This window comes from Bufo bufo, chromosome 4 (assembly GCF_905171765.1).
Source record: "Bufo bufo chromosome 4, aBufBuf1.1, whole genome shotgun sequence".
Lineage (NCBI taxonomy): Eukaryota > Metazoa > Chordata > Amphibia > Anura > Bufonidae > Bufo > Bufo bufo.
In genome coordinates, this window is record NC_053392.1 from 502,930,690 (window position 1) to 502,947,575 (window position 16,886).

The 16,886-nt window shown below is 47.0% G+C and overlaps 1 protein-coding gene across 1 annotated transcript in view; it reads right to left on the reverse strand.

Annotated features, from left to right (window-relative positions):
- Nucleotides 1-395: 395 nt before the first annotated feature.
- MAL (mal, T cell differentiation protein) overlaps nt 396-16,886 on the reverse strand; it is a 97,349-nt gene continuing 80,858 nt past the window's right edge. The window contains exon 4 of the mRNA XM_040429631.1: nt 396-750. Within this exon, the coding sequence (XP_040285565.1) occupies nt 673-750 (78 nt within the window). The 3' untranslated portion in view covers nt 396-672. The remainder of the gene's footprint in view (nt 751-16,886) is intronic.

The window sequence follows — 16,886 nt, forward strand, 5'->3', positions numbered from 1 at the left end:
CAGAAAGGACACAACCCCTGAGCTGCCAGCCAGAAGAAAATCTAACAGAGCAATTGGAGCATTGAAAGTTCAGATACAGGGCTGGTTTTGGCTTTGTTGAAAAGCGATTGTAATGTACTTCTTGATGTCAGATTTTTATTTATCACATTATTCATGGGATAAACCCTTTAAAGGGATTATTTTTATATGTTTTATAGGACACCAGTCAGATATGACTTCAACGGGTGTGTTTTATTTCTAGAATAAAGAGGCATCGCTTCTTCAACGTCATTTACAATATTAAGACATAACTATATGACATATGACTATTAATCAGAACAAAAAACCCCACAATTGTCATCTTGTGCTCTATATGAGAATGTAGCTGTTCTTTTATTGCACATACAATATCATGCTTTATATACTAAAGTAAACTGTATTGGTGGCACGTTATATAACATTTTTCTTTTACGTGTCTGTTTTATTGCATTGATTTAAGAAGACAGTAAATTCCAAAATAAAAGCCCAAAGTAAATGTGTTTATGCTACATATGTACAGGACATAGTACATGCTGTCAGCAAATGTTGGAGACTCTTATTGAGGTGTAGTCTGTGCTTTTAAAAGAACATTTCCAAGTACTGCATGTCGTTGCTTCTTGGATCTTTTGACTTTTTTCAGTGGGTTTTGTTGATTTAAGGCGATCTCTTCCATCTTATTAGTGAGGCCACAGCGTGGATCACATACACCAGTGTGACAAGAAAGGAAAACACCTGCAAAATAGATGAAAATACAATTTGAGCAGAAATTATAAATGACAGGCACCCATACAGTGGGCAAGGTGGGTAGCTTGAAGGGAAGGCCAGGGGCGGATTGACCATAGACCCTACAGGGAAATTTCCAGGTGGGACGATGCCCAGGATGCCACCCAAGCTCTCCTGATGGCCACAGGCCAGGTACATAATGATCTGATGCTCAACAGCCCCAGGTGCCCTCCTTAACTCAACTGTATTACCATCCTCAGGACAGTGATACAGTTAAATACTGTGGAGAGGGCGGCAGTATTTTGTGCTGCCCTGTGGTATTTGATTCTGCTGCACTATGGTATTGCAGGCCCTATTGACTTCTGTTGGCCCTGCCTACTTATGTTGCCCTGTCTTCTATAAATTTAGTCCCGCCTACAACATGGGGACACTTTTAGTTTTTTTCCAGGGACACTTTAAGTTCCAAATCCGCCGCTGGGGAAGGCAAAAAGGGTATTTGTTTCCACCCCCAATGGCCCCTATTCCCTATTTACCCTAAATCCTAAGGTTTCTATAGGTTCAAAAATCTAAAAGTTGTAATATGTTGCAGAAAATGTAGATATGGCAGCTTTTGATTGAATGACGCGCTCCTGGTGCCGGCTTTCTCACTGTGACGTAGTCGGCGCGGCGCAGTGAGGAAGTCGGCACCAGGAGCGCGTCCTTCATTCACTGCGCCTGCGCCGGATTTCGTCAGCGATGCTGCGAACTCGGCTGTCACTCAAGAGGAGCGGGGGGGGGAGCTAGACGGAGGACCTGGGCGGGATAAAGGGTGAGTGGACTGAGCCTCTAGGTGCTGAATCAACGCCCACATAGCACCTAGAGGCTCATTAGCATATTGCAAAAGTGTGTTTTTTAAGAGAACGGCCGCAGGGACAAATGTAAAAAGAACACTGTTATGTACTGCTGACATTAGCACATCACTAAGGTCAGTCAGCTACATAACAGAAATTGTGTCATCCACAGCGCCCTGCCCCTTTAAAGCTGAACTACAGCAGTGAAGAAAAATGGCTGTATTGTTATGGAAACCTGGTGTAAAACTGTGTGTATGTGGAGACTAAGGGCCTGCAAGCTTCTATTGGCTGATAAGGGTCATGTGACCAGGCTTCTATTGGCTAATGCATTTTTTGGTAATATCTCAGGAACGGTACGTGCTAGAGAGCTGAGACCCGGTCTAAAACCTTCCCGGACACCTGATGTACCTGTGTGCCAAATTTCATTATTGTAAATGCGACGGTGCGTATTCATTTAGCGCACATACATACACACATACACTCAGCTTTATATATTAGATATTAGTAAAAGCTGCCATGTCTACATTTTCTGCAACATATTAAAACTTTTATATTTTTGATGCTGCGAACTCGGACGTCACTCAAGAGGAGCGGAGCGAGCTAGACAGAGGACCTGGGCGGGATAAAGGCTGAGTGGACCGAGCCTCTAGGTGCTGAATCAACGCCCACATAGCACCTAGAGGCTCATTAGCATATTGTAAAAGTGTGTTTTTTAGAAGAACGGCCACAGGGACAAATGTAAAAAGAACACTGTTATGTACTGCTGACATTAGCACGTCGCTAATGTCAGTCAGCTACATAACAGAAATTCTGATGGTAGAAACCCTTTAAGAGAGCGGAGTGCTGTAAAGGTCACAGTTCAGGGGCAGGTAGGTTGGCCATTCAGGCCACCCTCAAAATACGGACTTAAAAACGCCCTACCCGGTTAGGCCAAGCCCACTCCACAGCCGACGGGGATTGAAAAAATGAAGGTAAAAATCAACTTTTGTCAGCTGCAAGGGTGGGAGGGAGGGTGACTTTCTCCCTGCAGATCACGCTCAGACTGCACAGTGCTGCTGTCTGAGAGTGAGCTGTTCAAAATGACATCCCTGTGTCCGTCCAGGTCCTGCGCCGGACAGGGGACAGGAGTCTGAAAGCCAGACTGTCCGGCCTAAAACTGGACCTCTGGCCACCCTAAGGGCAGGCTGCTGTGGAGGTTACAGTAAAGGGGACAGTCTGCTATGGAGGTCAGTGTTAAGGGGCAGATTGCTGTAGAGGTCACTGTTAAGGGGGCGGGGTGTTGTGAAAATCGATGTTAAGGGAGCGGGATGCTGTGAAGGTCACTGTTAAAGGGGCGGGCTGCTGTGGAGGTCACTGTTAAGGAGGGTGGAATGCTGTGGAGGTCACCGTTAAAGGGCCGGGTGCTGTGAAGGTCACTGTTAAAGGGGCAGGCTGCTGTGGAGGTCACTGTTAAAGGGGGGTTGAATGCTGTGGAGGTCACTGTTAAAGGGCCGGGTGCTGTGGTGGTCACTGTTAAAGGGGTGGGCTGCTGTGAAGGTCACTGTTAAGGGGGGCGGAATGCTGTGGAGGTCACTGTTAAAGGGCCGGGCACGGTGGAGGTCTCTGTTAAGTGGGCAGGGAACGGTGGAGGTCACAGTTAAGGTGACGGTCCGCTATGGATGTCAGTGTTAAGGGAGCGGGATGCTGTGAAGGTCACTGTTAAAGGGGCGGGCTGCTGTGGAGGTCACTGTTAAGGGGGGTGGAAATGCTGTTGAGGTCACTGTTAAGGGGGGTGGAATGCTGTGGAGGTCACTGTTAAAGGGCTGGGTGCTGTGAAGGTCACTGTTAAAGGGGCGGGCTGCTGTGGAGGTCACTGTTAAAGGGGGGTTGAATGCTGTGGAGGTCACTGTTAAAGGGCCGGGCGCTGTGGAGGTCTCTGTTAAGTGGGCAGGGAACGGTGGAGGTCACAGTTAAGGTGACGGTCCGCTATGGATGTCAGTGTTAAGGGGCGGGGTGCTATAGAAGTCACTGTTAACGGGGCGGGGTGTTGTGGAGGTCAAATTTTAAGGAAACTGAGTTCTGTGGGGGTCACTGTTAAGGAGACTGATTATTGTGGAAATCACTGTTAACGAGACGGGGTACTGTGGAGGTCACTAATAAATGGGCAGCCGCTGTGGAGGTCACTGTTAAAGGGGAGGGCGGTGTGGATGTTACTGTTTAGGGGGCAGGCCATTGTGGAAGTCACTGTTAAAGGGACAGTAAAAAGAAAAAGAAAAATGTAGCAGCACTACAAAAAATAAATATTGTTCCTTACTGTGGTGGTGCCCGCTGTGTCAGAAGCCAGTCTTGTGCTTCCCCAAATCCAGATGCAATTGTAACAGAAAACTGCAGCACTCTCCAGCATTGGTCTTTACAAACTTTTATTCACCAATACAAATGCGACGTTTTGATCTGTGTGATCTTTCTCAAGCAATTTAACAATGTGAACTAAAAACCGGATACATATACCCTACTAAGCCGGTCACATGACCCAATCAATTATGTTAATAAACCATTTATAAATGACTGTGAGTACCGCCCCTTGCCATGTTCATCCTGCAATAGGGTTAACTTAACGTGTCATTCTCAAACATCCTATACTGTGCATACATAAAAATATATATACATACGACTCTATCCACTTACTACGATGCATAATGTGAACCTGGGGATATCGCCACTGAGGTAGACTCCAACGGCATGTGCGGCCGATCGCATCACTTCCCTCGGCGTTCCTCCATATCAAATGCGCCTGCGTGTCTCCTCCATGACGTCAGCCGCAGGACGCTCAACTGGTGCCATGGAGACCAGACACCTCCTATCCACGTCACCACTAGAGCAAAGCGCGCATGCGCGCCCAACTTCCGTAGTGACAGGATCCAGCGTCGGGCCTCCTGTCACCGTGTAACGCCCCTACAGCCGCTGCCATGGTAACCTTGTGTATAGTCCTCTTCTGAATGAAGCCTATAATAAAGGCTTCTGTATTATTATATATATTCTAAACTTTTAATAAGGAGAACGTAAATAACCAAATGAGCTAGGTGTCCACTACTCGTCCATATCTTAGGATTAGAGTACCCAGTCACTAAATTGAATTAAGCCTCATGATAGATGGTTTGGGACTCATATACTCATATACACAGGGCGGCACTATCCAGTCCAGATCACAAGAGGTAAATACCACTCCTGTTCTAGAGTGGACCAGCGCCCTCCCCCATCAAACAATTGTGATGATCAGAGGACTATACACAAGGTTACTATGGCAGCGGCTGTAGGGGCGTTACACGGTGACAGGAGGCCCGACGCTGGATCCTGTCACTACGGAAGTTGGGCGCGCATGCGGGCTTTGCTCTAGTGGTGACGTGGATGGGAGGCGTCCGGTCTCCATGGCACCAGTTGAGCGTCCTGCGGCTGACGTCATGGAGGAGACACGCAGGCGCATTTGATATGGAGGAACGCTGAGGGAAGTGATGCGATCGGCCGCACATGCCGTTGGAGTCTACCTCAGTGGCGATATCCCCAGGTTCACATTATGCATCGTAGTAAGTGGATAGAGTCGTATGTATATATATTTTTATGTATGCACAGTATAGGATGTTTGAGAATGACACGTTAAGTTAACCCTATTGCAGGATGAACATGGCAAGGGGCGGTACTCACAGTCTTTTATAAATGGTTTATTAACATAATTGATTGGGTCATGTGACCGGCTTAGTAGGGTATATGTATCCGGTTTTTAGTTCACACTGTTAAATTGCTTGAGAAAGATCACACAGATCGAAACGTCGCATTTGTATTGGTGAATAAAAGTTTGTAAAGACCAAGGCTGGAGAGTGCTGCAGTTTTCTGTTACAATTGCATCTGTTAAGGGGCGGGGTACTGTAGATGTCACTGTTAGAGTGGATACTGTCGATATCTTTTAACAACAAACACGAACATTAAATGAAATAGATGAAATATACCCGTGCGAAGCCGGGTCCTTCTGCTAGTATATTACTAAAGTGTAGCGTTCTGTTCTCATTGTTTGGTCCCATCGGCTTGAATTAATACTTAGAAGAAATCAAGTCTTTTTTTTATTGCCCTATGGGTCGTGGATGGGTGCGAGTCAGAGGATGGAGTGACCAGTTATTTTACGGTGGATTCACAGTTTGCAGCAATGAGCACCCCAATTATATAGCTAAGTATGAAAATGTGAATGTGAGAATTGCTAAGACAAAGCATTATATAAGAAAACTAATACTATAGCAAATAATAATAAGACAATATAGTACAGCAATACAAAATAGAAACAAGAAGAATACGTAAGCAATTATGTTTAATGATCATTAGAGATGTCGCAAACATTTAATTTTCCGTTCGCGAAAGGCGAACGCGAATTTCCGCAAATGTTTGCGAACGGGCGAACCGCCATAGACTTCAATAGGCAGGCGAATTTAAAAACCCACAGGGACTCTTTCAACCACAATAGTGATGGAAAAGTTATTTCAGGGGGACTAACACCTGGACTGTGGCATGCCGGAGGGGGATCCATGGCAAAACTCCCATGGAAAATTACGTAGTTGACGCAGAGTCAGGTTTTAATCCATAAAGGGCATAAATCACCTAATATTCCTAAATTGTTTGGAATAACGTGCTTTAAAACATCCAGTGTGTGTATACGATCAGGTATGATGTTGTATCGATCAGGTAGTGTAAGGGTTACGCCCGCTTCACAGTGACAGACCAAACTCTGACAGACCAAACTCCCCGTTTAACGCACCGCAAACAACCGCAAACAGTCCATTTGCACAACCGCAAAACCCCCATTTGCACAAGGTTGGATACCAAGCTAGCCATGTCCCATTCCTTGTCCTCACTGACGTCATTGAAGGTCTCTTCCTCCACCCAGCCACGTACAACACCAAGGGTCCCCGAAAGGTGACAACAAGCCCCCTGGGACGCCTGCTGTGGTTGGTCTTCCACCTCCTCAAAGCCACCTTCCTCCTCTGACTCCTCTTCTTCAGACTCCTCTCTCTGCGTTGCCGCAGGTCCAGCAATCGACGACGACAAGGCTGCTTCTGGTGGTGATGGTGACCACAACTCTTCTTCTTCATGCTCATCTACGGCCTGATCCAGCACTCTTCGCAGGGCACGCTCCAGAAAAAACGCATATGGGATGAGGTCGAGGATGTTGCCTTGGGTTTGACTGACCAGGTTTGTCACCTCCGCAAAAGGACGCATGAGCCTACAGCCATTGTGCATGAGCGTTCAGTAACGCGGCCAAAAAATACCCAGCTCCGCAGAGGCTGTCCTCTTTTTTTTAAATTAAAAAAAATCTGTTCTTACCAGTTTAATCTCTGTTTTGTAGCACAGCAATGCACTGTGCTACCCTATATGAGTGGTATATTAAGTAGTACTATTCCTATCAGTTTAATCCCTGTTACGTCCCCTATCAGGGGCCGGTGTATCTAATAGATTTTAGGAACCAGGAGATGGAAAAAGATGCTTGGTTGGTCCTCTTACTTCCAATTTGGGGCACTGCGCGTGCGCCGTGCAATGTACTGTGCCACCCTATATGAGTGGTGTGTTAAGTAGTACTATTCTTATCAGTTTAATCCCTGTTACGTCCCCTATCAGGGGATGTGTATCGAATAGATTTTAGACAACCGCAGAGTTGTCAATAGTTGACACACTCATGACATAAATTTTATTTCCTCTATGCGTCAATCTTGGTGTAGTGATGACTGTGCTCGTGCGCACGTTTGGGAGATTGCAGGCGATGGCGGTTTTTCAAAGCCTATGGTCGTGCTGAGGTAGTTCAGTGACAGTTAAGTGACCCAGAAAACAATGATTCTGCAGTGTGGGCCCATTGTTGGCCTAGTAGGCTTTAATGATCACCTTAGATGATCACAAAGAAAATTAATGTTTTTTCTATGCAAAATTATCCAGCCGATCGCTTTTGGTCTGTTCACAATGAAGCAACGACCTTATCATCTGGGGTGTGCCAACATTGCCATTGCCAACACACTCATAGAGGTGATCGTTTCATTGTGATATGCAAGCCCCTTCACCACAACAAGGTAACGATCACGAAGGGGAATTGACACATGTATGTGCCTTTTTTTTTGTTTTGTTTTTGCAGCCACAGTGCATCACCAGAGGCCAGAAAAATTAGGCATGTACACATGCCTGGAAAATTAGGTATTGTTGCAGCCGCTGCTGAAAAATTGATGTTTTCCAGGCAGAAAGTGCACTAAAACATTGCGGCTTGAACCCTAGTTGGTGGCGGAGAAGTCACGCAAGTCATCCGGCATGCAGAGATTAAATACAGCAGCGTGTGGACCATTTTTAGCCCAAGGCATCTCATCAGGCCTTTTTTAGTCAAATGCATCCCCCACTGTCAGTCCCTTCGGGATCCATGCCTCATTCATCTTAATAAAGGTGAGGTAATCTAGACTTTTTTGACCTTGGTGACTTCTCTTCTTAGTGACAATACCTTCTGCTGCGCTGAAGGTCCTTTCTGACAGGACACTTGAAGCGGGGCAGGCCAGAAGTTCTATCGCAAAGTGGGTTAGCTCAGGCCACAGGTCAAGCCTGCACACCCAGTAGTCCAAGGGTTCATCGCTCCTCAGAGTGTCGATATCTGCAGTTAAGGCGAGGTAGTCTGCTACCTGTCGGTCGAGTCGTTCTCTGAGGGTGGACCCCGAAGGGCTGTGGCGATGTGTAGGACTTAAAAAGCTCTGCATGTCCTCCATCAACAATGCGTCTGTAAAGCGTCCTGTCCTTGCCGGCATGGTCGTGGTAGGAAGAGGATTACTTTCACCTCTTCCCCTGGTAGATTCCCGTTGTGGTGTGACATCACCCTTATACGCTGTGTAAAGAATACTTTTTAACTTGTTTTGGAACTGCTGCATCCTTTCCGACTTCTGGTAATTCGGTAACATTTCAGCCACTTTCTGCTTATACCGGGGGTCTAGTAGCGTGGCCACCCAGTACAGGTCGTTCAACTTCAGCATTTTTATACGAGGGTCCCTCAACAGGCATGACAGCATGAAAGACCCCATTTGCACAAGGTTGGATGCCGAGCTACTCATGTCCCGTTCCTCGTCCTCACTGATCTCATTGAAGGTCTGTTCTTGCCCCCAGCCACGTACAACACCACGGGTACTAGATAGGTGACAACGAGCACCCTGGGATGCCTGTGGTTGGTCTTCCTCCTCCTCAAAGCCACATTCCTCATCTGACTCCTCTTCCTCAGACTCCTCTTCCAGCGTTGCCGCAGGTCCAGCAAGCGATGCTGATAAGGCTGTTTCTGGTGGTGATGGTGACCACAACTCTTCCTCTTCACGCTCATCTACGGCCTGATCCAGCACTATTCGCAGGGCACGCTCCAGGAAGAAAACAAATGGGATGATGTCGCTGATGGTGCCTTCGGTGCAACTGACTAGGTTTGTCACCTCCTCAAAAGGACGCATGAGCCTACAGGCATTGCGCATGAGCGTCCAGTAACGTGGCAAAAAAATACCCAGCTCCGCAGAGGCTGTCCTAGCACCCCGGTCATACAAATACTCGTTGACGGCTTTTTCTTGTTGGAGCTGGCGGTCGAACATTAGGAGTGTTGAATTCCAACGTGTCGGGCTGTCGCAAATCAAGCGCCTCACTGGCATGTTGTTTCGCCGCTGAATATCGGAAAATTGCGCCATGGCCGTGTAGGAACGCCTGAAATGGCCACACACCTTCCTGGCCTGCTTGAGGACGTCCTGTAAGCCTGGGTACTTATGCACAAAGCGTTGTACGATCAGATTCAAATTCAATGCCGCCAACAAATTGCTTCCGTTGTCACACACCACTTTGCCGATCTCCAGTTGGTGCGGGGTCAGACACTAATCCACCTGTGCGTTCAGGGCGGACAGGAGTGCTGGTCCAGTGTGACTCTCTGCTTTCATGCAAGTCAACCCCAAGATGGCGTGACACTGTCGTATCTGGGATGTGGAATAGCCCCTGGGGAGCCGGGGGGGGGGGGTGCAGTTGATGTGGAGCAAGACGCAGCAGCAGAAGAGGACTGAGCCGAGGAGGTTAGCAAAGAGCATGGAGTAGGAGGAGTAGAGGAGGTGGCAGCAGGGCTGCCTGCAAGTCGTGGCGATGTCACCAACTCCTCTGCAGAGCCACGCATTCCATGCTTGGCAGCCGTCAGCAGGTTTACCCAATGCGCAGTGTACGTGATATACCTGCCCTGACCGTGCTTTGCAGACCAGGTATCAGTGGTCAGATGGACCCTTGCCCCAACTCTGTGTGCCAGACATGCCATGACTTCCTTTTCCACAATAGAGTACAGGTTGGGGATTGCCTTTTGTGAAAAAAAAATTTGGCCGGGTACCTTCCACTGCGGTGTCCCAATAGCTACAAATTTTTTGAAGGCCTCAGACTCCACCAGCTTGTATGGTAAAAGCTGGTGGGCTAAGAGTTCCGACAAGCCAGCTGTCAGACGCCAGGCAAGGGGGTGACTCTGTGACATTGGCTTCTTACAATCTAACATTTCCTTGACAGACACCTGACTGTGGGCAGATGAGCAGGAACTGCTGAAGGTGAGAGGCGGAGTGACGGGTGGTTGAGAGAGGGCAAGGAGGACAGCAGTGGTTGACGTGGCTGAAGATGCTGGACCAGGAGGAGGATGGTGGCTTTGAGTTTGTGTGCTGCTTGTACTCATCATGTGTTGATCCCATAGGCGTTTGTGATGTGAGATCATGTGCCTTCGCAAAGCAGTTGTACCTAGGTGGGTGTTGGACTTCCCACGACTCAGTTTCTTTTGGCACAGGTTGCAAATGGCATATCTGTTATCAAAGGCAGACACACAAAAAAAATGCCACACTGCTGAGCTTTGCAATGACGGAATTCTGGTGGTGGCAACAGCATGCGTTGATTGGCGTGCTGTTTGGCTGACCCCGGGTGCCAATACATGCTGCCTGACTGTGCCACTAGCTCCTTGCGACGACTTCCCCCTGCTTCCAACTCGTCTCCTCCTCCTCTCTGTCTCCCCATCTGAACTTTCCCCCTGTTCTTCTTCTCTTCGAGCAGGCACCCACGTGGCATCCACGGACACATCGTCATCATCAACCGCTTCACTTGTATCTGACAACTCAGCAAAGGAAGCAGCAGCGGGTACAACATCATCATCATCAAATCGTACGTCCATGGTTGTAATGCTGCCTGACTGAGACATATCCCTGTTATCTACATCCTCTGGCAATAATGGTTGCGCATCACTCATTTCTTCCAACTGATGTGTAAATGACTCCTCTGACAGATCAAGTGAAGCGGCTGTGGTGCTAGTGTTGGTGGTGGCGGCAGGCGGGCGAGGAGGATGGTGCTTCAAGGTTCCGAGCGGAAGCTGTAGAAGATTGGGTGTCCTGTGTTAGCCAGTCAACTATGTCCTCAGAACTTTTCGAGTTCAGGGTATGTGGCCTCTGAACACTGGGCATTATTCTAGGGCCAAAGGAAATCACAGCACCACGACCACGACGGCCCCTGCGGGCTGGCCTGCCTCTGCCTGTCATTTTTTTTAGATTAGTGGTACTTGTAAGGAAATATTCTTATCTTTCCCTTATATTGTACCTGAGGTACAAGACTTAGGTATTCAGCTTGATTTGAGTCTATCTGGCCAGAGAGAGTGATAATGAGATATGACACAGTGCTTGTGCGGTTTCAAAATCACTCTGAATTTTATTATCCTTGTGACACATATATATAGTACTCAATGACATGATCTTTAAGTTAAACAGTAACACATGTTTTTAGCCAGCTAATTATCTTTTATCTTCTACCAGAGTCCAAGGCTATCCATACATACGAGAAAAACCTCTTAGTAATAGCTTATCATATGGACTTTCACCTGTCATGTGTCCATGCTTACGTAATGCACCAATGTATGGAACATGATGTAATATAAGCTTATATAAAAAATATATGGTTTGGACTGAAATAGAACCTAGCAATCCTCTCTTTAAGGCCTCTTTCACACTTGCGTTGTCCGGATCCGGCGTGTACTCCACTTGCCGGATTTGCACGCCGGATCCGGAAAAACGCAAGTGTACTGAAAGCATTTGAAGACGGATCCGTCTTCAAAATGCTTTCAGTGTTACTATGGCACCCAGGACGCTATTAAAGTCCTGGTTGCCATAGTAGGAGCGGGGAGCGGGGGAGCGGTATACTTACAGTCCGTGCGGCTCCCGGGGCGCTCCAGAGTGACGTCAGGGCGCCCCATGCGCATGGATGACGTGCCATGCGATCACGTGATCCATGAGCTTGGGGCGCCCTGACGTCACTCTGGATCGCCCGGGGAGCCGCACGGATGGTAAGTATGCTGCTCCCCCGCTCCCCGCTACACTTTACCATGGCTGCCAGGACTTTAGCGGCAATGCGCCGAAACGACGTTTAGCTTAAGGCCGGATCCGGATCAATGCCTTTCAATGGGCATTAATTCCGGATCCGGCCTTGCGGCAAGTCTTCAGGATTTTTGGCCGGAGCAAAAAGCGCAGCATGCTGCGGTATTTTCTCCGGCCAAAAAACGTTCCGTTCCGGAACTGAAGACATCCTGATGCATCCTGAATGGATTTCTCTCCATTCAGAATGCATTTGGATAAAACTGATCAGGATTCTTCCGGCATAGAGCCCCGACGACGGAACTCTATGCCGGAAGAAAAGAACGCAGGTGTGAAAGAGCCCTAAAACCCATTTACATATATCTATATAATGTGGGTTTTTCATTTTGTTCCTTTCTAGTTTTTTTTCTTAGTTTGCTTGTAAGCCTTTAGGTATTCCATATACCCTTCAGGAGTATAATCCTCAGGCTTTGTTGGGGTTGTGTTTGCCTCTTCTACCTCTACCGGAGTATAGAGGAATGTTGAGTGTACCCCTCTTTTGGCCACATTGTTACATACGGCCAGAAGGGAGGGCACACACTGTGGACAACAGCAGAGACACACTATTGCAGCGACCATGGCGAGTGCCACTCCTACAACATACCTTATTTGACCAAAGTCAGGTATCCAGCCAAAAAGCCAGTCCCACCAACCTTGGTCAACATCTTGTTTTATATGTTTTATCATCTCTTCTAGTTGGCCTATTTTATCTTTTATTCCACGGGAGTGATCTAATAAATTGGAACAACACATCCCTGGAACGCTGAGCATCCTATACCATGTTGAAGTAATAAATAGTCAATAGTTTTATATGATTGTATATCCAGCAGCATATCTTGCAGAACTGCACTAGTGACATCTATCTGTTTTTACCTTTAGAGAAGTGTCTCTCATGTGTCGTGTCTGCATTGCTGGGAATAATGGTATCATTGCTAATGTCAACCTAGCTATTGTACAGGGTCCCTCAGTAATATTGGCCGGTATATATGTGTGACTAGTATTTCCACAGGCCAATACCCATCCTGCTGATAGAGGTACATGTTTGTCTAGGGATGGTACTGTTTTTGTAATATTACATTACATATATATATATATATATATATAATTTTTTTTTTTTTTTTTTTCTGATACTATCTTTTTACAACTTTCTAGATTTCTATCATGTTACTTTGCAGAGTCTCATATCAGTACTATGCGTGCAAGGTACTGTGCCACCCGATAAGAGTGGTGGGCAGTGGGCACAGTACAGTCTGTGGGCCTGACACACACTGGCAGGCAACTGCAATTATATTACAGAAAAAAAAATGTATTACTTTTTTATCTGCAAGCTACTGTGCCACCAGATATGAGTGGTGGGCACTGGCAGTGGGCAAAGTACACTCTGTGGGCCTGACACACACTGGCAGGCAACTGCAATTATATTACAGAGAAAAAATTGTATTACTTTTTTATCTGCAAGCTACTGTGCCACCAGATATGAGTGGTGGGCACTGGCAGTGGGCACAGTACACTCTGTGGGCCTGACACACACGGGCAGGCAACTGCAATATATATATAGAAAAAATAAAATAAAATAAAAAGCAGACTGATGTACTAGCCCTAAAAAATGGCTTTTTGGGGTGCTGTCAGGACGCTGTCCTTACAGCAGATCAGATGAGTCTTTGAGGACTGGAGTGGACACAGAACACTGGCCTAGCTAACGATTTCCCTATTAAATCAGCAGCAGCAGCACTCTCCCTGCTCTCACTAACATTGCAGCTTCTGAATGAATCTAAGGCTACTTTCACACTAGCGTTCGGAGCGGATCCGTCTGATGTTTCATCAGACGGATCCGCTCCGATAATGCAGACGTTCGCATCCGTTCAGAACGGATGCGTCTGCATTAAAACTTAGAAAATTTTCTAAGTGTGAAAGTTGTCTGAGCGGATCCGTTCAGACTTTACATTGTAAGTCAATGGGGAACGGATCCGCTTGAAGATTGAGCCATATGGTGTCATCTTCAAGCGGATCCGTCCCCATTGACTTCCATTATAAGTCTGGACGGATCCGCTCGCCTCCGCACGGCCAGGCGGACACCCGAACGCTGCAAGCAGCGTTCAGGTGTCCGCTCACTGAGCGGAGCGGAGGCTGAGCGCTGGCAGGCGGATGCATTCTCAGTGGATCCGCCTCCATTGAGAATGCATCAGGGCCAGACGGATGCGTTCGGGGCCGCTCGTGAGCCCTTTCAAACGGTGCGCACGAGCGGACACCCGAACGCTAGTGTGAAAGTAGCCTAAGATGGATGCTGTCCTTGCTTTTTGATAGGAGGTGGGAGGGTCTGGGAGGGAGGGTATGCTGCTGATTGGCTGGAATGTGTCTGCTGACTGTGAGGTGTAGTGTCCCACTAGATAGGCGTGGGCACTACACAAGGGTCAATTGGAGTGCGCGTTACTCCTACTCACAAGGGACAGAAATGTTATATTTTATTATGCATTTTATGTATTTTCTAATGTGTTTTATATGCAATGTTCCCCTGTATGATGCAATAGCAGGCCTAGCTGGGTGTAGTTAGACATCCCAGACACTAGAGGGAGATAGGGAGCCCCTAGTATAAATGTCCAGGCCCAGACAGGGAGAGTTAGTTCAGAGTCAGGAGTCTGCAGAGACAGAAGTTAGAAGGCTCCAGCCAGTGATATGCTGAGGGCCTCCTCCTGACATGCAGCTAGACAGCCCAGGCTTCTAGTTGTTACCAGGGGGCTAGTAGAGGGATCCTAGCCTACCTGCGGATCAAGAGAGCCTTAGTTAGCTCTGAAGACACCCCAGTTGCAGGACAGCACCTCCTGGGAGAAACCTGCAGTTACCCTCAAGCCGAGTAAGGTCAGATAAGTACCCTGATGGGCAGAGGTTCTATAAAGTAAAGCAAGCGCCAATACTGGAGGAAGGATTTATATACCAAGGATTAAAGCCAGCATTTAGGCATCCGGGCCTTGGGATCCAGCCAGCTAGAATAGCTGAAGGGGATAGAGCAGCATTGTACTGCAAAGCATTAACCGTTGTGCCCTCCAAGTATCTTGCATGATTTAATACCTGCCACTATTTAAAGTCTACCTGCTTGTGAAGTATTGTTCAAGGGACTGCATTATCATCACTAACTGTATGTACAAAGTTGGACTGTGTTCACCAAGTAAAGCAACGTTTGGTTTATCCACTGAGTTATTCCTCCTATAAATCGGTGTGCCACCGTTACAGGCACTGGCGTCACGAATCCAACAGGGACCTTGCCCCAGGCACTAAAAATACCTGTAACATCCAGGGCACCTCATCCACCATCAGGCCTGGTCCCTATATACAGAGTGTGCCCCACAGGAACTGTGTCTACCTCTCCTTTACTGCCGCATGCCTGCCCAGGGTTCTCCAATACAGTGAGCAACCCTCGATTGCCCATAACCGTGACCTCGCTTCGCTATACCCTGCAGGTCTGGCGTGCTGCAGAGGTACAGGGTCAAAGTTTGCTCAATGATGATGTATAGGGGGCGGACCGAACCGCATATGTTCGCCCGCCGCGGCGAACACGCGATGTTCGCCGGGAACTGTTCGCCGGCGAATAGTTCGGGACAACTTTAATGATCATGTGGAGCCACGGTTGTGTGCACCAACACCCCGAAAGTTTAATAGAGTAGCGCACTTCCCCCAAGTCTTATCCTCCTTTATATATCCTATTTGTTTCCAGCTGGGTGAAAACTTCAATTCCATTCCTAGTTATAGTGGTCAATTCCCATTGCATCTACAGTGTATGTTTACTATATGCGCCAATGGACCAATAGATTCCCGTTACTAATAGAGGTATATGCTGTTTGCCACATTTTTTACTGCATGGACTCGCGTAGCAGACTGCACAATTTTATGCTAACATCCAGTAAAAAAAAATGCAGCATTTTTTTATTTTTTTATTATGGCATTCAGTACACAGGAAAATTGTTTATGTTTTTGTAGTTTGGACATTTGTCGACACGACAATATAAATTACATTTTTTTTATTGTTTTATTTTTATATGTAAAATTGGAAAGGGGATCATCTGCATATTTTATATATTTGTGTTTTTTAAATAAAAAATAATAATTTTACAGTCATTTTTGTCCATTTAGGGGACTTTGACATGCAATCCTCTCATCGTTTATACTATAGACTGCAATAGAATATTACTGCAATCTATGGGTTTTTTACTGGCTGCCTGTCAAGCTGTGCCGCAGGCATGGCTTGACAGTTACATTACTGTCACCTTACTATGGTGGGCCTGGAAGCCATCACAAGGCAACAAGTTGTCATAGCTAATGATCAGTGCCCCTCAATTTCACTGTGGAAGCTCTGATTGGAGAGAGAGCTTTCCCACTATCCAACTGTTCAGATGCTGTGGTTGCTATTGGCCATGGCATCTGAGGGGTTACCTTCTTCATATGGAGTAGGCTTAGCTTGTGAGCCCGGACTAAACATCAGTCCTGCACCTTGGATGTACAAGTACGCCCAGGTGCGGGAAGGGTTTAATGTATGCATTTTTGCAGCACATATGTTAAATGTACACTGAAAACACAGTGTGAAATAACCATAACTAGTACTGTCAGCATCAGTTACCATGGCACAGACTTTGGGGAGGTCTCATGAGCTTGGTTCTGGTACCATATATATGCACTGAGGTTGTTAAGAGTTTAGTTCTGATGCATTAAATGGGTTGTGCCAGCTGATCAGTGGGGGTCCAACCATTGGGACCCCCACCGATCATGGCAAAACTGTACTTGGCTATCTCCAACAGTCCCATAGAGATAAAATGGAGGGGCAAGTCTAATATTCGTGCTGCCGTCCCATTTTATCTCTAAGGTACTCGTTATTGCGGGGTTCCCAGTGGTCAGATGCTTATTTCCTATC